Consider the following 25901-nt stretch of genomic DNA (forward strand, 5'->3'; position numbering starts at 1 on the left):
TCACAAAGAATATGAACGTTTGCCTTCAGGTAGAAGGGGTAGGCCTTTCAAATGTGCCATCATTGTTAAACTTCTTTCAGGTCCATTGTCAATCAAACCGACAAGCAGAAATAGTGAAGGTTAATTATCTTTTTAATTTCTATTATCTATTTTAAATCCTGACTTCTGATTAAATATTAAATCCGCCTCAAGTTCATCTTTTGTTTTCTGTGCTGGTGTTTTTTTTCACATTCTGTCATATTGATTTTACGTACGGTATATGTATTGTATTATTTCACATCACATGCAAGTATGTGATAAGCACATGGTGTAGGGGTGTGTGTGGATCAACTTTGAAGTTACTCCTTACAGCCTGCGCTGAAGGGAATATTGAACGTGATCAGCTTCGGTATCGAGGTCTGCTCTGCAGCCAGACAGAAACTTTTCACAATTAACATTATTCATGTATGCAATCAAATGCTAGAAAAGTTCAAATTACAGTGTTAAGTTCAAAAAACGGAGCCAGTTTTAACAGTGTAATTAGGAGGTTTTGAGAGTGTGGTTGAACAATCTGTTTTTGATGTGGCTGTGCACGGTAGATGTTGACAGAGCTACAAGTCATTTGAAGAATAAATGGTCAGGCTGCCCAAATAGCTTCTTCACTTAACAATGCGTGTCAAAATGTCACTCTGGCTTTGATTTCCAGCAGCACTGATATGGCAATAACCTTTAACAGTTTCACGGAGCAGCCGCTGCCTTATGAGCTGATATGTTGGTAGAGAACAGGATTGTCTGCTCTCTAATGCCGATCACCTTTAGACACAAAAATTCATTACATTTCTCATGAGGGAAAAGGTGAGAGGGATTTTGAGAACTGCTTCAGCAATGCTTGTTATACAGGACACGAGTAGGACTGTCTATCAGTGCTGTCCTCCTTGATCCAGACTAAAATTTATGAACAATTATTGAGTGTGTTGCCTTGAAATTTGTTTCCCTCTGCTTACAGTCTTTATGCTAAGCTAAACAACTTCTGGCTGCAGTTTAATATTTACTGGACAGACATGAGAGTGATATTTAAGTAACCAAATTTCCTAAAGCTGGTTGGTTAGTTAATTTTTTTTTTTTTAACTAAATTTTTAAACTAAAATACTGACATATACCCCCTGTATTCTTACTACTTTTTATTCTCTGTATTGCTTGGTGATAATATAGTTACCATTTATGCTTCTGAAACATCTACATTTCATTTAGGTGGGATACTTCTGCTCACAATCCAACCCAGTGGAGAAAAAAATGGAGCAAAATGTGTACAGTTGCATCATGCATCTTTACAGACAGGGCTGAGGGTAAAACCCTCTCTAAACCTCAGGCTTCATCCTGTGCCTGTGAATATACATCATGAGCCTCTGTGTTGGCAGCAGGGAGGAAGCCTTCCTCAGCTGTTTGTGTTGTGGCATGAAATGTGTGGAGATTTGCTGCAGTGTTGGGGTTAACTCCCTGGCCATTCATCAGCTTCTACAGTACTCAATATATTTTGAATGTTGAAACCATTAGCCAGTTAATTGATAATGTAAATGTGAGGATGCTGCTTTTTGGTCTTTGTCATTGTGAACTGAAATGTTGGGTTTTGCACTGTTGCAAAGTTTTGATACCTGCCGACAAGCTGAGACAAACAGTGAAACAGCGAGGTACTATACTTCTGTAGTCAATGTCAATAATGGTGCACTAGTAAGTATTTACAGCAGCAGGACGATAGATCAAAAATAGAGAACTACAGAACTCATTTTCTTTGTAATGAAGGAACATGTCATCCAGTGTAACCGTCTGGCTCACTGATGTGCTTGTAATAGCTTTTTGGACAACAGTGTGTGTACATGTCACAGAAGAATAAGCCCACACAGACAGTATTTGTTGATGGGATTTATTCATTGTTGGTTCTGGTCTTTTCATGGGATTTGTTCAAATAAGAAAAACATAGAATTTCACCAAAGTATTAGCTCTAAACTCCACTAAAGATAAGATATTATCAATATTTGTTATGCTGAAAAAAAGGCTTCAGTCAGTGTCATTATCTACGTGTTACTGTATTATTGTTAATGCATTAATGCGTAGGAAGCACTTTACATTGCAGCTGGTTGAGGTGGATTTAATTTTAATTTATATACTGCTGGGTATATTAATCTATAACAATTATTTAATATCATTCTATAAACTCAATATAAGTTTTGTACAGTATAAAATAACTTAATTTGTAAAGTGACTGCAGTTGTTAAAAGTACAATATTTCCATCTGTAGTAGTGGAGCAGAAGTATAAAGAAGCATCAAATGGAAACAATCATGTACAAATAGCTCAGAATTTTATAATAATGCCTCTGGAGACAAGTCAAGACCGGGGTTTTATCCTGGACTAGCTGTACGGATAAGTGTTGAAAAGTTGAAGTTGGGTAACATAAGAAAGATGTGTGTTAAAATTCAAAAGAATGAAAAGACAAAGAATGTTTTTGTGTCTCACACACTGTGTTTCTGTTTGTATGATTGAGTCCTAATGATGTTCTTGTGATTTACAGAGCCGGTCTGCTGATTCTGAGAACGGCAGACACCCAACCTTAACCTGACCTTTTCGAGGAAACTGTCTTTGATAATGGTCAATTTAGCTTTTAATTAAGTTCACAGTGAAGAGCAAGTGAAATGTCTTTTTAAATGCTGGTTTAAGGTCATAGCAGCAGCAGTTATCTTTACAGCTTCACCTCAGCTTGAGAGCAACAAGTAAGTCTCAGATCAGCACACTGACTCTAAGAAGTGTTATGAATGTAATCCTAGCAAGAGAAAGCAAAAAGAAAAATAGTATAATTTTCTCTATTTATTATTGACAAGGTTTCAAGTTAGAGGTTGTGATTTCTTGCTTATAGATAGCAAGACAGGAACTGCATTGCTTGAAGTATTCCTCTATAATCATCCCACTTCTGTGATTGCAAAGGCAAAAAAAAAAAAAAAAAAGCACATGACCATCGGATGACACATGCAATACATAACAAGAGGCAATGAGCAAAAAATACTCAGCTCAGACAATCTTTTAACTTTACTGATGTAGATAGGCTGTCTTCCCTGGAGCCCCAAAGACTCAGATCTACACAAGACTGAGTTTCCTTTTACAAACCACATGAGACGAAGGAATCGTATTCAATCACGCACACTATCTCTCTCTCTCTCTCTCTCTCTCTCTCTCTCTCTCTCTCTCTCTCTCTCTCTCTCTCTCTCTCTCTCTCTCTCTCTCTCTCTCTCTCTCACACACACACACACACACACTCACACATACTCACACACACACTCACACAGATTTGTGCAGCTATTCCTGTTAGGACATTGCATTGACTTCCATTCATTGTGGACAGCCCAACCCAAATCTTAACCATAACCAATTCATGCCTAACCCAAGTCTTAATATAACCTTAATTCACACCTGACCCTTAACCTTAACCAGGACCTTAAAATTGATGTTTTTGCCTCATTAGGAACGGGCTTTGGTCCTCTTGAGGACTTATTGGTCCCAACAGGTTTGGTGTTTATACCAGATGTGTTTTCAGGCACTAAACAGGTTTTAGTCATTAATTTTGCTATTACAAGATACTTTCACATTTTATCAGCAACTGTTTAATAATGCATTTATGGAGATTGGCGTTGTATCCGAATCATTTTCAGTCTATAAAATTTTAATTTTTATTAGCATTAAACACAAAGTGCAGCTGAGGCTGGTGGGAATCTCTCTAGTTCTACACATATTGGGTCATAAACCAAAATACTGGACAGTCAAAATTAACTTGATGATGGCGAGAGGTGAAAAGTACCAAAGTTAGTACAATTCATCCTCTGGGGAACATGAATGAACCAAATTTCATGACAATCCATTCAGAAGATAACTGCAAGATTAATCTTCTTTTTTTTTTTTTAATTACTTCACAAATCCATTTAAAAATGATAAGCTGACATTATTAAGTGTCACATTTAAATGTTTTTAGAACTTTTTTTTCTAATCCCCCTTCCTTCATGTAATACAGTACATACAGAGATCAAATGTCACTTTTTGAAAAGGCTTTAAGTAAATGAATTAAGCCTTGTGGCTACAGTCACACAATAACAGAACAATAACTAGTCACCAAAAAAATGAATGCCTTTGGCTAATCATTAGTGACTGTGTAACAATGGAATAAATAAGGCTCTTTACGGCACACACCCACTCACATGCACGTAATTCCTCACACGCTCTCCCATGAGCTGCCCCAGGCCTTTACTACAGCACTCAGACAGGAAAGAGACATCCAGTAATCTCTTAAATACACCCACTTCTTTCCTCTCTCCTCCCCTCTCACTCTCTTCTTCATTGAGTCCTGCTCTGCTCTGCACAGACCTGGAGGCAGACCCTCACATGTAAAGTAAAGCTGTGTGGATCTTGGACTCATTGCTCAGCTATGCAGTAGAGGGGAGGATTAGCCCAAGCTGAGCACCAGTGCAAGGATTGGGCATCTGGCCATTTATCAATTACTTAACTGAGAGAGACACTACCATATTCTCTCTGTTTGTCTCTTTTTTTTTTTTTTTTACCTAAATCTCCTCTTCACTCCCTTTTTTATTCTTCCTCTCCTTTTCCCTCTCTCCTTCTAACCCCTTTCTCTCAGCCATGACCCTTTTATCAGAGGACCAATCTGTGAGGCCCCAGCCCTGCCGGCTCCCGGAGCCTGGCAAACACATCAGCACCTCTTTGCACCAGTACTCCACAGACTACACTGACTCCAAAGAGGACTACATGGACAGTGGGGACAGCGCTGTGTTCGGAGTCGTGGAGCCCCCCAGGCGCTCTCAGGGCCGCCTTATCCTCCACGGTCTGGTCATGTTTGGAAGGGAATTTTGCTACGCCGTGGAGGCTGCATTTGTCACACCGGTGCTTCTGAGCGTGGGCCTCCCTCGCAGCCTGTACAGTTTGGTGTGGTTGATCAGCCCCATCCTGGGCTTTCTGCTCCAGCCCATCATCGGCTCGGCCAGCGACCACTGCCGTTCGGCGTGGGGCCGGCGAAGGCCTTACATCCTGGCCCTGGGCATCCTCATGCTGCTGGGAATCACCCTGTTCCTCAACGGAGATGCTGTCATCTCAGGTGAGGGGTAGGTGGGAGGGGGATTTGAAGAAATGAAAGATGCACTTCAAGATAGATTTCAGGAACCAGACAATGAGAAGAAGGAGGTACTGTTACATTTTTGCTCCAGTTATCTCAGAAAGTCAGTTCTTGTTATAGGGGTCGACTGTGCCTTTTTTTCCAGAGGGAATGAGAGAGAATGAATAATCATCTCTCCCCATCACAGAGAAACAGAGACATTGTGGAACATTCTTTGGATATTTGACATCACTTTGATCTCAGTTTGATGTGTTGGGTAATACTGGAGAATAATTGTGACAAGTTCAAGACAGACAAAGGTTTTATCTTGATGTTTCTGTCAGGTTATGAGCACAAACTGTTCCCACTCTCCGCGTTGTCCCTCGAAGAACATCAGCTTGTACCTGCCATTTAGGCTCGTGATCTAATTTTTTATTTTCACACTGATACAGTGATTATAACTGTTTTTCTCTTTCTCAAGCTTCCTCTTATCTCTCATACTTTACTCACACTTTTAGCTTGTGACTGAAGTTAAGTGTGTGACTTACTGGCGCGTTCTTGAGGCCAGTGCCCACTGGCACAAACAGTGGGCATCACTGGCTGATGAGACACGACTGAGAAAATCTCATTGCTCATTTAGTTTGAAGTAGGAAACTGATAAAGGATTTTTAAACACCCGAGCCATTTTCTGGGAATCGGTCGGGCTCCAGGCAGCATCACGAGAAGATCTCTGCACAAAAGAATCTGTGACCTTTACTCAATAGTAGTTGAGTGAAAAGCATTTTCTTTGTACGTGAACTGCATCACTGGAGAGTCACAGAGCTGCTGTATTATTAGACACCAAGCAGTTCAACAGGATTAGTGAGGAGTTAAATGCACACTGAATGATCATTTGACCCACTTTTATTAACACAGTTGAAACTTTGAATGATGGAGCTTGAATATTTATTGGTATGTCATCCTCAATATCTCGATCAAATCTTTTGATTGGAGAATAATCATCGAAATCACTGCACATGATATTTAATGCTGCAAAATTATAGTTTTAACAGCCTATGACACATTTTAGCAAACACTCTGCAAACACAGCATCCGTCTACTTTATAAAGAAACCCTAATTATCTAAGAAAACTTAGGAGTGCAGTGTGCCTTTATACTTCAGTTTGTAGGCTTCTGTAAATCATACAAATTTCATACTATTTCAAATCTGTGGCTTTGGTCAAACGAAAATCAAGAATCTTATATGAAGCTTGTTTAAAGGGCACTTTAAAGTCTCTGGGCTTTGTAATAATCACCATGTGGACTGTAAAGTGTTTCTTTCTTACGTAGGCTGGGTAAGCTGATTACATTTCAGTCTTTCTCAGGGTTGTAGTAAATGCCACAGGAATTGTGTGACATAATGTTTGCATTGTTGTAACCACCCTCCGTCTAACCTGAAAGAAGAACAGTTTCATGCTGCCCATGCTTTGCCCTTTAGGTCCTAAATTATAAATTTTCCTTTTGTTTAATAACCAGAAAAGGTCAGTTCAGGCTTCATGTAAAACAGTGCAGAGCAGCAGGAGGTGTGATGTTCTGCTATGTAACTTTTCTCTGCCACAGTACACCTGTTTTAAAGATTTTAGCAGATTGCTCGTCACTTGCTAAACATACTTTCCTACTTAATTCATAAAATCCACTTTGTTATGTTTAATTACAGATGTTTTGTACATTTTTTTTTCTTTTTTAGCATCTTTCAATCCTTCTGAAGAAAACACAGAACAAGACTGAACACAGCGTTCAAACAGGCAGTTTTTGAAATGTCAGGCATAATTGGTTTTCTTGGGGAAAAAAAAACAATTATTACTGTCTTTCTTTCTGACAAGCTCCACACTTTTAAATCAAGTAAAATGACTGAAGTGATGCGAAGGCACCAACATGGTGTTATTATTTAAATGTTTTGCTGCAGGGCTTGTTGAGTGATGAGATGTTTTGTTCTGTTTTGCAGCGCTAGTCACTGACACGTCATTGCGGAGAATATGGGCCATAGTGGTGGTGATGTTGGGAGTTGTGCTGTTTGACTTCGCTGCAGACTTCATCGACGGGCCCATCAAGGCCTACCTGTTTGATGTGTGCTCACATCAAGACAAGGAGCGAGGTCTGCACTACCACGCTCTCCTCACAGGTTTGTAATACAGAACAAACGCACACACCGCTGTTGTACTTGCTTCAGTAACTACTGCCTTTGTGTTTGTTATATCCTTATTTATGCTCGCCTCTGTTATAAATCTTTCCTTGGTGGCTGTTTCCAGCGCGCATCTTGATGAATTTGCTTTGGATCAATCAGCGGTAGGTTTGTGTTTGGTGAGAGTCTCAGTTGTAATAGCTGCCTCGTGGGCATTTTATAGCAGAGCAGCTCACATAACATACTAATGGTGTATGGCAGCAATTCTCAGAGTTAAACTGGATCTTCTTATGGTGTGACTGAGTGTGTACTTGTGGGTGGAAACGGCACATAACGAAGAACGTGTGAAGATTTCCATGAGCTTGTGTTGCAGTCTGTGTCGTCTGCATGTTCAGTGAGACTGTGGACGAGGTGCACGTCTGTCTTTTGAAGTGTTCATGAGAGGCAAAAGAGTGCTCAAAGGAATAGTTGGGGACATTTTGGGAAATGCACTTATTTGGTTTTTTCCCAAGAGTTAAATGAGAACACTGATGCCACTCTCATGTCTATGCACTGAATATATAAGGGAGACGGTTAGCTTAGCATAGCATAAAGGCTGGAAAGATTCTGAAAAATCTGTCTGCATCTTTAAATCTCTGAAAACTGTGTTTGCAACTTTGAAGTTTTGGTTCACTGTCACTGCAGGCAGCTGCTTTCAGCATAGAAGCTCTAATAATTTATATTTCACAACCAGATCATCAACAAAAAGCAGACAAATCCTTTAGCTAGAATAAGGAAAACAGGTGAATAAGCAAACACACTAATTCTGAGAGTTTTTTTTTTCACAGATTTGTCACTGTAATCTTGCTGATACAGTGCCCCAGTGTGAAAAATATCCCCCTCTTGGATTTATCAGCTTAGGTTCCCCAAATGCAACTAAATTCTTCCTTTTATGAGAAGTCTCTGAGGGAATTACACGCAGTAAGATTTCCTCACTCTTTCACGCAGGACTCCTCTCACTCAGTGGAGCTTTTGAACATGAGCCACTTGTTTCAGGTCCAAGTGTGACATCTCGGAAGGAGTTCTCAGTTGCCTTAAACTGTGTTTTCCTCAGCCACTTTGATACAGATTGACCCACTTCACCTTCATATGTCTCGATGGATGAATACATTCTCCACTTATACTGTGAGAGACGGAGCAAATGATAGTTCAGATGCAGCAAAGTGTCTCCAAAGGTCATACTCTAAATAGAAATGTCCTAAACTGCCTTTTCACTATGTTTTGTGAGACAGGGGAAATCAAGAGCGCTAAATGCAGGTGAGGTGAACAAGGCTACAATTTGCATTTGTGACATCCTGGATAATTGCACCCCTTTGTTCTTGGAGAGATGTTGGGAAGGCCAGTTATGGACACATTGAAAAAGCTGATTATGTTTTAGTAGATGCTCTATTCAAAGTACAAAGTCAATACTTTCCAGGTGGTAAATTGTATTTACAACCTCTTTGCAATTCAGGAGCCCATTTCTGAAAGAACCGGCAAGAAAGATTGGTACTTGTGACATTTAATTTCCCCATATTTCACTATAATTTCACAGGCAGTAGCTCAGTAATATTTTAATACTAGTTAGCACTGATTTCCAGCAAGTGCAAGTTCAAATTTCCATCTAAAATTATGTGCGTTACCTTTCTCTTCACTGATAGATTGTAGGTCGTGTCGGCATAGACTTTAGTTTTGTGTACAGGTAATACTAACAACTTCTTCACTGTGGCCGAGTTCACAAAGCTGAAGATCGCTTTGTTTTGTTATTTGTTACAGCACACATATGTGGTACCTCATATTTTCGTATCATTTTTCTCTCAGATTCGGTTTGTAAAGCACCGTATCCTCAACAAACATGTTCCCAATGAGTCAATTAAGAAATGCCTAAAAATATCCAGGATCAACAGATATTTTTTCATGCACTGCTTGGGGGAAAGATGATGCTTTTGGTGGGCGAGCCAGTGGTGCGCTGAGCTGTCAGCAGGCACCGGGTGGTGTGAGCATGCTAGTCAGGCAGTAATCCACCTCTGAGTTAATCATGTGCTGCAGTCATGGGTCTGGGCTGAGAGAGACAGGGGCCAAGCACATGACTCCTTCAGACGCCCCTGCCACCGCTGGTATGTGCGGCTTGAAAAGGAGGGAGCAAGAATTGTTGTGTAAATCTCTGTGTTTCATGCATGGGCTTTTCTAATTACATACTCTCAACCAAAGCAGTGAATGCCAGCTCTGCGATGCTATTATTCATAATTGGTGTTTCACAGCATATGTTTGTTTGTGTGAGGGAGAGGGCAATGCTTTTTTATTAGCTCTTTATGAGGTTCTTACAGGCCACACAGGGTCACTGATTTCTACAGCAATAGATTAAGCAAACTGCTTGGCTCTGTGTACAGCAGTGTCAGTTGGTCCACTACTTTCCTTGAGACAGAAATATTTCAACAACTATTGGATGGATTTCCATGAAATCCACACACACATGGTGCCTAGACAATGATTCCTAAAGCCTGACTTTTCATTTTGTGCCACTGAGGTTGACATTTCTGGCCTGGAGTGAAATCTCAACAGCTATTGGATGGATTGTTGTGAACTGTGTTACCTTATTCATGGTCCCCTCAGGATGAAATGTAATGGCCTTGGCGATCCCTTAGCTTTTCCTCTAGCACCACCATCGGGTCACAATTTGAATTTGTCCGATACTGTGGTTTGGTTTGGACATTCCCATAAGCCTTTGCTGATTCAAATTGTTTTGTTCAGTTCAGTTCAAACGGTTGCAAACACTGACTATGTTGTCCAGGCTAAGTGATCGCCTCACTGTTCAAATACACTTCATTAAATGCGTCAGTGGGTTAATAAATCACCAGACCTAACTGCTGTGATGTTTGGCACCAATGCCACCTTCCTTAAATTCAGTAGAGTGTTCAGTCTGGTTTACAGTTACCTTCAGTTCAGTACAAAACTAGGCCTCAATGAGAACTGTGAGCTCATTCAGCCTTGCAGAAAACTATTTTAGCTGTTTTAATGTGAAACTGCTTTAGTTTAATTGATACTTTAGTTTAATTTAATAGCCTATTTAAATCAAAATGCACCTTGCTGATATTAAATCTCTTCCTCTTTGATTTCCAATCTCTCTGCGTCCACGGAGAGCCACAGTCATATCTCTGTTTTGCTCTGTTGAACTGCAGTGCAATAAAAAGTTCAGAGTTATTGCAGGGGCAGAAAGGTACACATTAATGACACACAAAGAAAGCGGAGTGGGTTCTTCAATGAGTGAAGAGCGTTTGATGCAGCTCACAAACAGCAATGTTCCAGTCATGCAGACACAAGTGAAGTGTGGCTCCTGAAGTGGTTATTACTTTACCTGCCCGTTGCTGAAATGTAGAAAAATAGCCTCCATTTTAGGTTGTAAAGGACTGTATATCCACTCAGGGGACTGCAGTTGCCACAGTTAATTACTGAATGAAACAATCAGTCGGTTAGTAATTTTTTTTTTTTTCCCCATTATTGTATGTTCACTAGTTGAAATTCACTGGCACAAACCTTGCGTGTGTCTGTGTATCAAAACGTAGGCATGTGATCACCACACAGCTTCTCCTCCTGCATCAGTTTTATTCTTCAGTGCATGAATTTCTCCTTTGGTAATATTTTAAAAATATTACTAGCACATTATCAGCTAAGCAATCAGCATATAAAGCAGCGAAGACTGAATGAGGGTTTTCTGTCCAACTGTCTATATTATGACACTTGCATGACGCTAACATAACAAAGAAAGCAGTGTTCTTTCAGCTTGCCTTTGTTGAAATGCTCATTACAGAAGCGGCCAGTTGCTCAGCCTTCTTGAAGCTGTCAGGCCTCAGCATTTAACTTTCCCTTTATAGTCAGGAGAGGAGGCTGTGTTGTTAATGAAAACCAGTGAGAGCCGAGAGAGAGAGCGCAGAGAGACTTGTTTGCCCTTTTAGTGAAATCAGTGAGCCTTAATGTCAGTGACAAACCTGATGGGCCACATCCACTACCTGGATATTTGACTCATGCTGTCTAAAGTAATTTAGCTGTGCCTAATTGCAGCAACAAATCTAAACAAATGACATACTGGGTACAACCCTGTTGCCTTGTCACAGAAAAGTTATATGGTTCAAAACTGTACCATTTTACAATAACTGTACTGTTTACTTGTAGGGTATTTGATCTTATTTATAACCAAAAACAAGCAGGTTAAATAGACTATGTTGAAAATATGGGCCCCAAAGTACAATCTCAATGCAACAAAAGTCTGATTACACATGTGATTTGGAGTTAAGGCATTCTGGATTCTATACAGTATGCATGGGACTGTACAATGATACTGGCCACAAACACACACACTGGGAGAGCCTGTCGTAATAGAGCTGCTAGTCCAGCTACAAGACAGGTACGCACTAAGCTGTTTTCCTCCAAGACCAGCCACTCTATTTCTATCTGAATAGTGTTTTAAGCTTTGCCTCTGTGTGTTCCAGGTCTGGGTGGAGCGTGTGGTTACCTGGTGGGAGCTATGGACTGGGGTCATTCTGTGATGGGTCAGCTCCTGGGTTCTGAGTACCAAGTCATCTATTTCTTCTCAGCATTGACCTGGGGCATCTTCCTCACTGTGCACCTCTTCAGCATTCCAGAGCAGCCTCTGGGCAAGCTCCCATCTGCCTCTGATTCTTCACTTCCCAGTGCCCTACGACTACTGGGGTCCCACAGCAATGGGTACGGTGCACTGGCTAAAGAGCCCATCTCTCCCGTAGTCCCAGCACCTGTCCCAGACCTCAGGCCTAGGTCTTTCTCTGCTCTAGGGGAGGCCAATTCGGTGACCTCCAGTGCTAAGCAGCCAAACAAGGAGGTATGTGATGCACAGGAACAGTCCCTCAGGATGCAATTATTTTGCCATGAGTGTATGTAGTTAGTGGAATATAGAATTAAGTTCTGTTGAAAGCAGACTGGGTAAGTGGAGCTAAAATGTCTTTCTTGAATAATATGCACTCATATGTTGTCCATGAGTTGTTTATTCTTACATTAAGCATTGTAAATGATATTTTTTACTAGATATCATGGTGCAGCCATAAAAGCAGTGTGACAATAATAACAGTGTGGCAACGGAGCAAATGGGGACTGAATACAGTGCATTTTATGTGTCAGTGGTTTCCATCTGGTTTCCGAACACATCAGGTCATGGTCCACACACTGACCAACCTAACACCAATTAATTTTTATTTCCATCTGTCCATTCTGCCTGTCAGTGGATTTAAACCACAACCTTCCTGCTGAGAGGACAGAGCCAGACCACAGAGATAGCCTTCGATTTTATCTCACAAAATAAGAACTAAAATAGTTATTATAAAGTTGAGTGAAATAAGAAGCACTGCAACAGGAGTGAAATTGAAAACAAAATTTAAAAAATAACACGTTGTTGAAAGTTTTTATGGCATAAAAGAACAGGATAATACAACAGCTGCATTGCTGCGAATGAAAAAACAATTGCTGTGAATGAAAAAACTATTATTTTCAAGCAAGAATCCAAGCCAGACCAATACTTCCCTGCAATACTTTTGTTTTTCTTTTCTTACTTTATGTTTAGTGTAAGTTAAACCTCTGTGAATAATAAAATTTCCCCGTCATACTACTGGACAGATCAGCACATTCAGAGCAAGCATCATATCATCAGGTTTTGATAGGCTTATTGTTTTCTAAGTTACATGTTGAAGCACCACAGCTCATTTGGAAGCAGGAAATGGTACTTCAAAATAAAAGCGATGCTTCAATTAAGTTTTTTTTTTCTTTTATATAATTTTTGGATGTGACCCAAATGCTTGCGACCCACTTTGAATGAAAACCCAATTCTGAATCACCGCCGCATGTGATATTGTTAAATTGCATTCAAACAAGACAAAGGGCCGCTTTATGCTCTGTCAGAACAAATTTGTAAGACGTGCTGCCCCAGCACTTTGGAAATCAAAATCATCTAAATCGAATCCAAACCGCCACGCTCTTAAGGTGAAGTGAAAAGCCAGCTGTCACAGCGAGGAAGGAGATACAGTATGGTTTAAAAACACTGCACACGTTTTCAGACAGTCTTTCCAGGATGACATTGGTAGTGTTGCACTGGGGCGCTCACATTAAAGATGCCACAAATAGTCACCATATAACACAAAAGTTATACAATTTTGTGGAAAATCATCCAGTAGTTGTTGAGACAATTCAGTCTGGACCAAAGTGGTGGACTGACCGACATTGCCATCCCTACGTGCAGAACAGACTCTTCAGATAACCTCCTGAATCTCTTGCATAGTGGTGTGGATACATCTTATGAACATGAAATTTACATGTGAAAGGATTTCCTGCATTATGCAGGGAGGTTGTCAGTGTGCACTGATGAATTTTTTCATTTATCATTCTATGAACTCTGGGTATCAATTAATCATGGTCAATCATGTTGAGTTGACATCGGACCATATGGTTAAGATGTTTTGATGATAAAGAGCACAGAGTCTGTCGGAAGAGTTTGCATGATCATCTTCTTTAGACGCACTTTTGTAGCCTCGCTCAAATGTAAAAACGTTTGATAAATAATCGCTAACAATTCATGCTTTTACTTTGATAGTCCCCATCGCACTCTCCGTTTAATGCTTTTGTAGCACTCTATAAATCCAAATGTATCGAAAACTATTATAGGGTGACATGATTGTAATAAAGAGGTTAGTTGTTTTATTGTTGCCTTTTAATCCTTTATCAAGTCTTTATGTTGAATCTCTTTATTCTAATTAAGGTCCTTATGGTGCAGACGTTTTTTATTTTTTCCTTGAATCCTTTAAACTCTTGTCAGTTGTGGGCTCAAGCACCACTAGTAATTAAATGCCGGGGGGGGAGGAGTAATGAGTGCTATGAGAGGAAAAGCTGTTTTTTTTTTTTTGTTTTGTTTTTTTCCTGTCAGTGTCGTAGAAGTTGGCAGTCATATCTGTGATGTTTGTGTGCACCTGCAGGCCCAGAAAAAGATGACATTCAGGTCCCTGATGAAAACTATCATCAACATGCCCAACCACTACCGCTACCTGTGTGTCAGTCACCTGCTTGGATGGACGGCTTTCCTCTGCAATATGCTCTTCTTCACTGATTTTATGGGACAGGTACTTATTTGTGTGTGTCTGTATATGGACACTGAACGTGCAGGCTTGACTCCATGCATTTCAAAAAGTCACAGATCAGTGATATGGCATCAACAACTAATTTATGACTACGAGCATAAAAAAAAATTTTCTGGACTGTTGTTCAGGCTAAACAAGGCCTCTCAAAATGTCACCTTGAGCTCTGGGAAACTGTGAGAGGCTTTTTTCATAATATGTTGTTGTTTCCCCCCCCCCACACACACACACACATTAGAAAGCTGAAAGGAAACCAGAGACTTGGTGGACTCAGACTGTTTTATAGATAAAACAACTCATTGATTAATCAAAAACATAATCATTAGTTGCAGCCTTTCAGATTTAACAAGCCGTTTCGCATTCAGTGTCGCATTGTGTCACACACAACAAGAAACTACTCCCCCAAGTGTCGCATTCATCATACAGATATGAAAGGGGTCACAATGTCCTCACAAAAAGTTCAGCAAGAAAGCAAAAAAGCATGTTTAACAATTTATCAAATTATTCCTTTCAACACAGAAATTGTACATTTTACAGTAGACTGTATGTTTTTTGTAGTAAGATCCTATGTAAGATAAATCTGTGGAACCGAAAAAATGAAAATAACTATTTTGATAATTAAGTGATCATTTAAGTTGGTAATACAGTCAAACTGACAAATATTCTATTTCTGATGTTTCATTCAATTAACAATTCATTCACCACCCGACCAATTGATAATGAAATTAATCATTATTTACAGTCCTAATATGACTCAGTATGAAATGAGGCAATGGGATAAAATGAGAACAACAATATCAGAGGGGAAGAACCACACTCAATGCAATATGTATCTACATTCAAGCATCATTAATCCCGGTTTCTGTGGGGGCAGATGGAGGGCGGGGGTTGGGGGAGTAGTCTCTTGTTGTGTGTAATCTTCTGTTGACATGTGTAATAATGATGGAGGCTTTACAGTTTCACAGTGTGCATGCAGATCAAAGGATACGCTTCCCACCATGACGCAATTCTCACTGCCACGGTACATTAAGGCCCAGTGCACCAGCATATAATCTAAAACTGAAGGCATTGTTATCAATGTATAGTCAGTGGTTCCCTGTTGAGTTAAAGGGAATTTGCCTCTTTTTATAGGAGAGAAAAGATAAAAGCTTGTATTGAAGTGGGTGGCCAACATTTGATATCTGTATCAGGGAAGCTGTGGGCTTGAATCTGCTCAGCTTTTAGGATGATTTGACTTTAGGGTCTCAGGAACACCTCATTATACAGCTTGTGGAATTATCAGTCAGGTGCCACTAAATACCAGCTCCTGCTTATATGTCTGTTCAGTGAGAGAAATCATGACTATGGGGAACAACAGAATAACAACTGGAGATTTTGAGGAGAAGGAGAGGACCAATAATTTATAAGTAGATTTGCATATACTGGGCGCCTATGAGATACAGCACTGGGAAACAAAACTAAAATTTGAGAAAATGGTGATTACAACTTTGTTCTTAATGTGTAATTAAAGAGCAAGGAGGGGAGAAAAGTCGATACTTGATGTTACAGCCCACATACCTTATACTTACTGTGTAATTATACGAGTCAATAATTATTTCTTTTTTTCTCTTAAACGTTAAAGATTAGCAATGTTTGATCCACCTACAAAATACTTCAGTGTGTAATTTATTTCTCCTTTGTTGGTATTTGTTGGTAGCTGACACAAAAAAAGTACACTGTGATTTGGGGGCTGTATTATGAAGCGTTACCACTGTTTCTCCCCTGGAAATGGTGCCATGTATTTTACAGTCTGTTCTCCAAGTAGTTTTTCTCTTTTCTTGCAGATTGTATACAAGGGAAATCCTTATGCAGACCATAACTCTACAGCCTACATCACATATGAAAGAGGAGTAGAAGTGGGCTGCTGGGGACTGTGTATTAATGCTGTGTCTTCTGCTCTCTACTCCTGTAAGTAAATATGCAACAGTGCCAAGAAAAAGTATGTGAACCCTTTGGAATTACCTGCATTAATGGTTAAATTTGTCTTAAAATATTAAAATATATTAATATTTGTCTTGACTGAAAAAGTATGTGAACCCCAAGGCTAATGGCATCACCAGCAGCCAAAGATCAGAAGCCAAAAATCGAACCAAATTGCTCATTTTTAATGTGATTTATCAATTTATTTTACACATAAACTTAACCAGTTACACAAACACACCAACCAATATGAGACTCATCAGCTGCCAAAGGAGGTTTATCCGAGGTGTCACATACCTTTTCCACGAGCTATGTGGAAAAGAAAACCAGGTATTTCCAAAGGGTCAAATACAGTTTTCTTGCCATTGCATATGTCTGTGTGAGTGACAGGGAAAATGAGAAAGTATCTGTTTGTGTTTATTTCCACATTCATCATTAAAGCGTGAATGCACTAACATCACCATGGCCTAAAGCGACATCATTAGCTCCTCTGTGAATGACAGCCTGACAAGCTTGTGCCGGGAACCCGGTTGCTGTGAGCAATTACCACTCCCCTCTCTTCTGCATCGGGATTACAGGCTTCAGCCATTAGCCGGCACTGTTTGAATGAAACACACGTGTTGTCTCAGAGGCATGCTGAGCCGTGTCCATTTCAATCCGAAAGAACATGGTCTGCTCTAACAACTATGTAAAATAACAGTTGTGAAAGGGAGAGAAATCATGTGCTAAATGAAAAGCAAAGTTCAGCCATACAATAGCGGGTTGGCATGGTCACTGTGACGGAGTGTGGAAGTGGCTCTATTTATAGTCTGGATAAGGAGCTTTTCACGGTTGCTCTGATGTGATAGTCCGCCCAATCAAATGTCCAGTGGCAAATCTACTGTGTGCTGTGGAGAGCTTTAAAATGCTTATGACCACATATTTGAGAAGTAGTAGTGCAGTAATACCTCTCTGACTTGTGTGTGACTTGTGCGTTTTCAGATGTGCAGCATTTCCTCCTCCCGTACATCGGCCTGAAAGGATTATACTTCATGGGCTACTTTGTGTTTGGTATGGGCACCAGCCTGATTGGCCTCTTCCCCAACATCATCGCCACGCTCATCCTCTGCAGTGTGTTCGGCGTCATGTCCAGCACGCTCTACACCATCCCATTCAACCTGATAGCGGAGTATCAACGTGAAGAGGAGGTACTGGTCTCGTAGTAGAAATGTTTTTCAAGGCTGAGATGCTTAAGGTCAGAGGGGTAAAAGAAAAGATGAATCCCCTCAAAAAAAAAAAAAAAAACAGAGCTCTATAGAGCTGCAAGAGGTCAAAAATTCCACAGGGAATCCTTAACTTTTCACCAACAATGAGTGTCATTCATCTTACATCAAAGGGTTAAACAAGTGGCCACCAACCTGCCTTATCTTCCAGGCACTAAATCCCACAAGTCTATCAACCAAAAATGAAGTTATTCATTAACAAAACCATAGATTATACAAGCAGTCAGGTGTTAATGCTCAAATAATCATTTTAAGCAAAAAATCTTGCTACATTTGCTTCTCAAACATGAGCGTTTGATCCTTTTCTTCATGATACAATGATGGTAACCTGAATATCTTTGGGTATGGGACTGCTGGTCAAACAAAACAAGATGAAGACACCACCTTGGATTGGTGGAAATTAATGTTCTGATATTTTGCACTTTCAGCGTAGTTTATTTAAAAATTACAATAAATTCAGATGTATAGTAGAATAAGACACTGTAGAGCTTTGGGAAAATTACACTGCAAAAAGTTTTTCAATATAAAATACTTAAATTTATGTTCTATATGGAACATTAAACACTGTGGGGCACTATGTTTTTTTTTTGTTTTTGATTTTGTTTTGTTTTTTAACAAAGGAGCAAAACAAGGTAATGGCGAAATGTCAACCAAAAGACAATGGAAATGACTTAAGACATTAAGTTGAGTTGTCAAATAACAAAATAACAAATAACAAAACTCACATTTAAGAAGCGGGAACCATCAAATGGCAAGTTTGCTTATTAATCAGGTTTTTCCAATCAACAGATAATTTCAGAAGTAATTTATATTTTACGTTTTTCATTCTCCGTTATGACACTGAGCTCATCATGAACCAAATTCCAATAATTAACATTAACATAATCAACATTAAAAAAAAAAAAAAAAAAAAGTCCTATTGGTCTCTTTAAATGTTCTAAGCCTCCTGCCAAGACTCTTAATTTGGCAGCACATCAGAGCACTCCAGACTGTAATATGATCTAAGGTACTTGGTTAATATTTTTTTTTGGTACCAACCATTCTATGCAATTGATGTTCCCATCAGTGCATTAATCAGTGTAACTATGTTAAAGATAATTGTCTACTTTGTTCTCTTGTTAAACCTGCGTAGTTGATTCCTGATACTGGCAGCACAACACTGGAGGCTGCTATTCAGCGCAACAGTTTTTTTTGGCAGCAGAGATTTCCAAGAGACGTGGATCCCACCTGTTTAGATAATCTGTGTCGCTCATATTGAAAGCTCCCTGTCGACTCCCTGGCATCTACGAAAGTATGTTTTAATGTCAAGCGACATGCACAGATCTGGAGGAAAATAGATTAGAGACAACAATAATTTTGTACATTTTGTTTGACAACTATATGTGTGTGTGTGTGCGTGTGTGTGTGTGCGTGTGTGTGTATACACAGTAGCTTCATTTAGGTGGCGGTGGTTCAAAAATCAAAATCAATGCTGGTAGAAAAACACTTCTCTCTTTCAATAGTGGTTTTGAAGTGTCCAGGCATACTCAATCAATACTCTATTAAATTAAATCAGATGAGCTGGTGATGAAATTCAGCATGAAGTGGCCGAAGCATCTGAGGGGAAAAAATAGATGTATGAGGTTCTCTGTACATGTTCTCTTAATATTTTCCAAAGCTGAATCTGTTTACCCAGGTGTTGACTGCTTTCTGCCATGGACATCTCTGGTAATGGAGAAATTGCTGACATCAGATATTGCTCCTCTTCTTTTTTTTTTCCAATCCTTCTCCTCTGCCTCTTCTCTTTTTTTTTCCCTTCCTCCTCCTCCGCCTCTTCTCTAATCACCCCCAACACCACCCTGCTGCGCTTCCAGGAACAAGCGAAGCTGCGAGGAAGCAATGAAAGCCCACGAGGCACCGGGGTGGACTGCGCGGCGCTCACCTGCATGGTCCAGCTGGCTCAGATTATCGTGGGTGCGGGGCTCGGCGCTCTGGTCAACATGGCAGGAAGTGTCATCGTGGTGGTCCTCTCAGCCTCGACCGTGTCTCTGTTAGGCTGCATCTTCATCGCACTCTTTATCAGATATGTGGAATGATTCTTCTCATGTAAAAGTATTTTTAATAAATAAAGATTCTTTATTATATCCTTAAAATGTCTTATGATTCTTTTGCAGTGGCAGAGCCATAAGATTTGTGGGGACATCTTGCTGTCTTGTTCAGCCTTTCCCTGTGTGGTGTAGCACTGGAAGCCACGGTGTGATTATTATTTTTAGATGTTCTTTGGATCTTTGCTCTTTTTTCATGTGAATTGCTGGAATAACCTACTTGACTAAAAATGATTCAAATACAGCCGGACAAGGTCAGCCTGGCTGTAACTTAAGCACAAAGCAGTGGCTCCCAGCCTGGAGGGGGTCTACACCCCCACCATGGTTGAACAGGCCACCACCAAGTGACATTTGCAACCTGTGATGAGGGATCGCAAGAAATAAGTTTTATCTTATTGGTTCACAGGCCAAGAAAGTTGCGAACATCTGCTCTAAACAAGGAGTGGAAGTTAAATAATGTACCACAGTGACACTGTGGTTGCGCTAAGACTTGTGTCCCCACTAAAAATGACCTTCCAGTCAAAAGCGTTTTTGCTTGTTGTTACTTCAGTTTGATGTTTGGGCTTCACTGTGCAGAATGATATGCCGCCAGAGTTTCACACTAGAAGGCTGCTTTTATCTGCTCACGGGGCAGGGGGAAGTTTCACTGTGCTCGCTATCACGTAGATGCAAAGATGATTTTTGTGACATTACAACTAGTTTGGAGCCAATCCTTGTCCAATATATTCAGCTTAGACAAGTGTGATGTGGAGACTTGAAGCCTCCAGTGCAGTGCGCACACACTGAGACTGGACTTTGGAGTTAAGACAGAGGCATTTTGTGTTCAGCAGTTCAGCTTTTGAAATGAAAAATAATTGCATAACCAACAGAGTCTAGATTTTGCAGTGAGGAGGGAAAAAAGCAGATGTCATTTCAAAACATTTTTAATGAGGTAACTGAACTTTTTTTTGTTGGAAAACCACATCAGAAGTAAATGATTATTCAAAACAGTTTTTTTTTCACATGTCTTAAAACATATCTGGAGGGGATCTTTGATCTTGTCAAAACTAGTCACAGTGTAACTCCTGCACAGTAAAACGGTGGTTGTCTAATTTGGCTATTGGCAGGAATTGGTTTGCACAAAAAAAAAAAAGTGTGACTAATGTTTGGTAGCCAATGGGCTCCTCCTCTCCACCTCTGTCAGATTTGATTTCTCTGCTCCTCATTATATCTCTGTTTCTGCCTCCAGGCTTTTGTAAGGAGAGAGATCAGCAGCTCGCTCACTTTTCAAAGCTTATTTTCTCTCTCGTCTGGTCTTCACTTGCAGTTTACTGGCATCCACAGAAGACAGTTGGTGTATCTGAAGCCACCATAAATATTTGCACCAACATTTCACAGGTTTCAGATGTTTATCACTGTGAATCAGGCACATTAAAATCATGCTTTTGTGCGTAAATTGATTTAATGAAAAGTAACCGAGGTGCACAACAACAACAAAAAGTCCACAAAATATCCAAATATCTTTGAAAATATGTTTCCTAGGCATTCAGAACACATCAAAGTGTCTTCTTCAGGGCCCTGGGAGGTCTCAGTCGAAGTATTAGCTTGTCTCTTGAGGGACACATTTGAATTTCTAGTCATTTGCCTTCCACCAACAGATGAAATGCTCTTTGTGTGTTAAGGGGAAGTGTGAGTGTGTGTGTGTACCCTGTTGTTTGCCAGAGTCAACATTCATATGACAGATTGCCCTGGTGTACCAATTTAATACCCAGGTTGTGGGGGCTATTAGCTATTTATTTCTAATTAGATTAGCCTGTCGCTATGAGCATACATTTAGTTGTTTTGCTTTTAGCTACTTAATTAAAAAATTCAATCTGCTTTTATCTCAGGATGTTGATTATTATAATGGGTTTTTCAGACTCCTGTTTGTCTCAGATGTCAGATCACTGTCACTGTTGTTTTTTTTAAAAAGACATTATTGAATCCAGAACTTGAATTGAATCCTGTGGTTTCTGTTAAATATGTGGGTTTATGTGTACATAAACATTTCTCCAGGATGATAGGTACCTTCTGCTACAAAGAACACATTATTATGTTAACATAACTGAAAGTGGTGGTCAACCATCTCTGACATTTCACTGCTTTTAAATTGCTTTTTTAAACGGTGACATTTGGAAGGAAGTATTTGTTGCTGAGGGTGGTGATTTTTTTTTTCTTCAGTAGTCACTGATGATATTATTGCAAATTGTCCTGAATGAATGAAACATAAGTGAGAGGGGGGATACCCATGAGCTCTGACTCCCTGCACATGGCAGCATTTACTGAAGTTTAAGAGGTTAATGGCTCTGCTTGTCTGTAGAAATGAAAAACATGATTCTATCCCCTGAATGCTCCTAATTTAACCATTAAACCAACAATAATTACGGGTTAATAGACCTATGTTTTTTTTTAAAGGAATTATTAATAGTTGATTCATGGATTCATGCAGGCCCAACAGCGAGGAGATATTTAAATTCATTTTGTGCTTGGCTGAGATGTGAGATGTGAGATATGACCAGCTGAATTTATTTAAAGTCCACTGACTGATTATCTTCAACTTGACATTTAAAAATATGCACTTGCACTTTTTGGTGCTTTAATGGCAAATATCGTGAGAAGTAAAGGATTTTGAGAATGATTTTTTAATGTTTGACTGAGTATTTGATGTTCATTTATCTTTTATGGCAATGTCTCATGGTGGTGTGTGCACATTCCAACACGATTTCAGATGCTTCGACCAGACACAAAAACAGTCTCAAGAACAAAATGAAACAAACAAAAAACACTGTACACTGAATACATTTTTTTCAAATACAGTTCAATGAAGTTTCGACTTTATGTCTTCATCAGTTGATCAGCATGTGTCAAGAAAGTCCTCATTTAGATTTCACCTAATTCAGCCCAGGTGTGGATCCCAGGCTGAGCCAAACAATAACATCAGTATGGGCAAATGATCAAATTATTTTCAGCTCCATATCCACCACAGGGGGACAGTCAAATTCCCTGAGACCGGGATCGTCTGAATGTAGAGAACTTTGTATAGAACAGAGGGAGGTTCTCTACTTTGTGTCCCCCAGTGTGCACATGATTTTTGTTTTGTTTTTTAGACCATATAGGTTCATGACACATGTATTTTATGCATTAATCTCACCTTCAAAAATCCAAAATTAATATACCTCACTGTGTTTTCATTGCATGTAACATGAGGACAGGGATTCCTGTGGCTTAAAACCTGAATTTAAAAAAAAAACAATCAGTGGCACTTTAGACTAAGTGCTGTTGTGGGGCAGATCTCGCCTGTCATTGTACATAACTGCCCCCGGAGGATAAAACACCACAGCGGCTTCCTCGTGCGCGCTGATGGGGACCAGGACTTGCCCTTGGTCGTCCATTTCTGGCTTTGTGGTGGCTGTGATCGGCCTTATAGTGGTCAGGGTCGGCGAAGTCATCCGCCAGAAGAGTTTTTTCAGTGCTTTCCTGTACTCCCTCCTCATCAGACAGTACAGGATCGGGTTCAAGCAGCTGTTGGAGTGCGCCAGGCACACGGACACGGGAAAGACGTACACCTGCGTGGTGTAGTATTCGTAGCTGAAATGAACTACGTTGAGTTTAATGAGGATGCCCCAGGCTGTCAGCGCCTGGTTGGGCAGCCAGCACAGGAAAAAGGACAAGACCACGATAGTGACAGACTTCGTGACCTTGGCGCGTCGTTTGGCGCTGGAGGTGTTGATGTTTTTGGAGGTGATGAAGCGCAGAAGGAGCAGATAGCAGGCTGAGATGATGCCCAGAGGCACCACGAAACCCAGCAGCACTTTCTGAGACTGATAGAGTCCCAACCAAAACTGCGCTGTTCCGTTGGTTTCGGGGAATTTAACGAGGCACAGGTCCTCATTGGAAACTGTGACGGCTGTGGAGAAAACTGCGTGCGGCAGAGCGGCGGAGACAGCGGCGAACCAGATGAAAACGGTGATGCAACGCGCGGAGCAGCAGTGTGTCCGCCGCCGCCTGCCCTTGAGCGCAGAGGCGAGCGACCAGTACCTGGCCACGCTCATAGCGGTCAGGAAAAACACACTGGCGTACATGTTCATGGCTGTCACATAGGACACTATCTTACACATAGCTTTGCCGAAAAGCCAAGTGAAGTCCAGCGCGTTTTCCACCGCCCAGAAGGGCAGAGTCAGGACGAACTGGAAGTCAGTCACCGCCAAACTAGTCACGAAAAGGTTGATGGAGGATTTTTTCCACACCTGTTTGGACTTCATCAGGTACAGGACCAGTAAGTTCCCGACCAGACCCAGCGCGCAAACCAGAGAGTAAATGACAGAGATGATAATCCTCACAACAGCGGCGCCATCTCCCACAAAATCAGTTTTGTCAAAGTCTGACAGGTGAAAGTAGTCGCCGGAGGAGCGGTTGGTCGTGTTGAAAACACAGCTGAAGTTGACGGTGGCAGCATAGACTATTCCTGCTGAGCCTTCGTAACCAGTGTCGATAAATTCTCCTGACATTTTAACTTAAATTCCCGAGGATATTGAATAAAGTCATTTCTAGATCCAAATACTTCTCCTGGAAAACAAAAAGAAAGAAAAACAATCCTTTGGTGCACCAGCTTCCATGTTACTTAAATAATACAATAAATAACAAACACTGAAAAACGGTGTAGATATTCTGTGACACAAAATGACAGAAACGTCGGTGTGTAGGCGTCAGAGCTCCTCGTCAGGTTGCACCGTTGGTTTGAGGTTTTCTCTGTGCGTCTCAGCTCGCAACCAAGAAAACGCGTCGTGACGCAGCGCTCAGGCGCAATCTGGAGCTGTCCTTGGTTCTGATTAGACGCCATGTGGGAAAAAGGGCCATCTTTTCAAGTGGAAAAAAAAAAATCATAAAACCACAGCGCCTTGACCTGAGTATAAAACAATTTAAACTGCATGAATTGTGTTTTCCCGTGTAAACCAACTGTTTTTGACTGTGGCATTTCTTTACCCTGTACTGTGGTGGCCTTGAAGCTCAAAACACAACAACGTTTCATATAACACAACATTTTACAACACACAACATGTCACAGAACACTGATATTTTACAAAACCCAACTTCATTTCAGAAAATACAGCAACTTTGCAGTACTCAACATTGTAGAAAACAAAACAACATTTCATACACACATTTCACTAAACCCAACATTTTTTATTTGAAATGTTGGGTTTTAACCCTCAGTGCCACCATATTGTACAGACCAAAATGCACTGGCCTACTCCAACTGAACATTTTTGCAACATGGAGATAACACTAAAAGATTTCATGAGTTGGCCTGTGCTCTCTCCATTGAAGATTCAGCCCTTCATTACTTTTAATTTACTTCCTATTGATCCCACTTTTCCTTGGCTGAGGGTCAGCAGCCCATAGATTCATCAAATGAATACAGGTGCATGGAGGTTAAGATGAGGAGAAGTAATTCAAAAAGAGGATAACAGAAGTATTGAAGAGCAGAGGAAGGATCTGGACATGACCCAGAGATAATGAGTTGGAGAGGAGCGGTGAAAAGAGAAGAGTAAATTAGACTGTGATCAAATTGGAAGATACCAGTGGGATCTATTAGAGTAAGTCTAATTATATACACAGGTAGATACAATAGACGTGCCAGACTGTCTTTATCAATATATCACACATACATATTTAATTTTGCTCAAATAAGTTCTTCAAGGTTATGAAGTGGCCCATGGTAGATGATTATGACTGATATTTTCTCCTCTGCTTCTATGTCTTCAAGGATGGAGGCTTCACTATGTGCTGTCAAGGCTGGCTACATGATCTGAATGATAAAACCAAGGATGTGAAGTGTACATGAATAGTTGGAGATGTCAATACAGTTTAGCTTAGCTTAGCATAAAGACTGGGAACAGGGGGAAGCAGCTCTTGAACTCTTGACTAACAAGAGCCAAGAAAAGGCTTTGTTCAACTTTTCACATATGCCGTAGTACTCCTCAAGTAAAATACCGAAACTTGAGGAGTAAAATATTTGGGTATTTTACTCCTCAAGTAAAATACCCAAACAAATTCAGCCAACTGGCCTGCTCTTGTTTTGTAGGGCTACTGAACTAAAGCTGCGTGGAGGTACAGACAGGAG

At 40.4% G+C, this 25901-nt stretch overlaps 2 protein-coding genes across 2 annotated transcripts; one reads left to right on the forward strand and one right to left on the reverse strand.

The window, feature by feature from the left end:
- Positions 1 to 3289: 3289 nt before the first annotated feature.
- On the forward strand, positions 3290 to 19750 carry slc45a2 (solute carrier family 45 member 2). Its single transcript, XM_041059803.1, has 7 exons — positions 3290 to 5127; positions 7109 to 7285; positions 11791 to 12158; positions 14296 to 14439; positions 16278 to 16401; positions 17395 to 17600; positions 19529 to 19750. Exons 1-7 carry the CDS (start codon positions 4656 to 4658, stop codon positions 19748 to 19750), a joined length of 1713 nt encoding a protein of 570 aa, XP_040915737.1. The 5' UTR covers positions 3290 to 4655.
- Positions 19751 to 23046: 3296 nt separating this feature from the next.
- Positions 23047 to 24285, reverse strand: rxfp3 (relaxin family peptide receptor 3). Its single transcript, XM_041059804.1, has one exon. The coding sequence runs from the start codon at positions 24283 to 24285 to the stop codon at positions 23047 to 23049; it is 1239 nt and encodes a 412-aa protein (XP_040915738.1).
- Positions 24286 to 25901: the final 1616 nt, after the last annotated feature.

This window comes from Toxotes jaculatrix, chromosome 16, assembly GCF_017976425.1.
Source record: "Toxotes jaculatrix isolate fToxJac2 chromosome 16, fToxJac2.pri, whole genome shotgun sequence".
Lineage (NCBI taxonomy): Eukaryota > Metazoa > Chordata > Actinopteri > Toxotidae > Toxotes > Toxotes jaculatrix.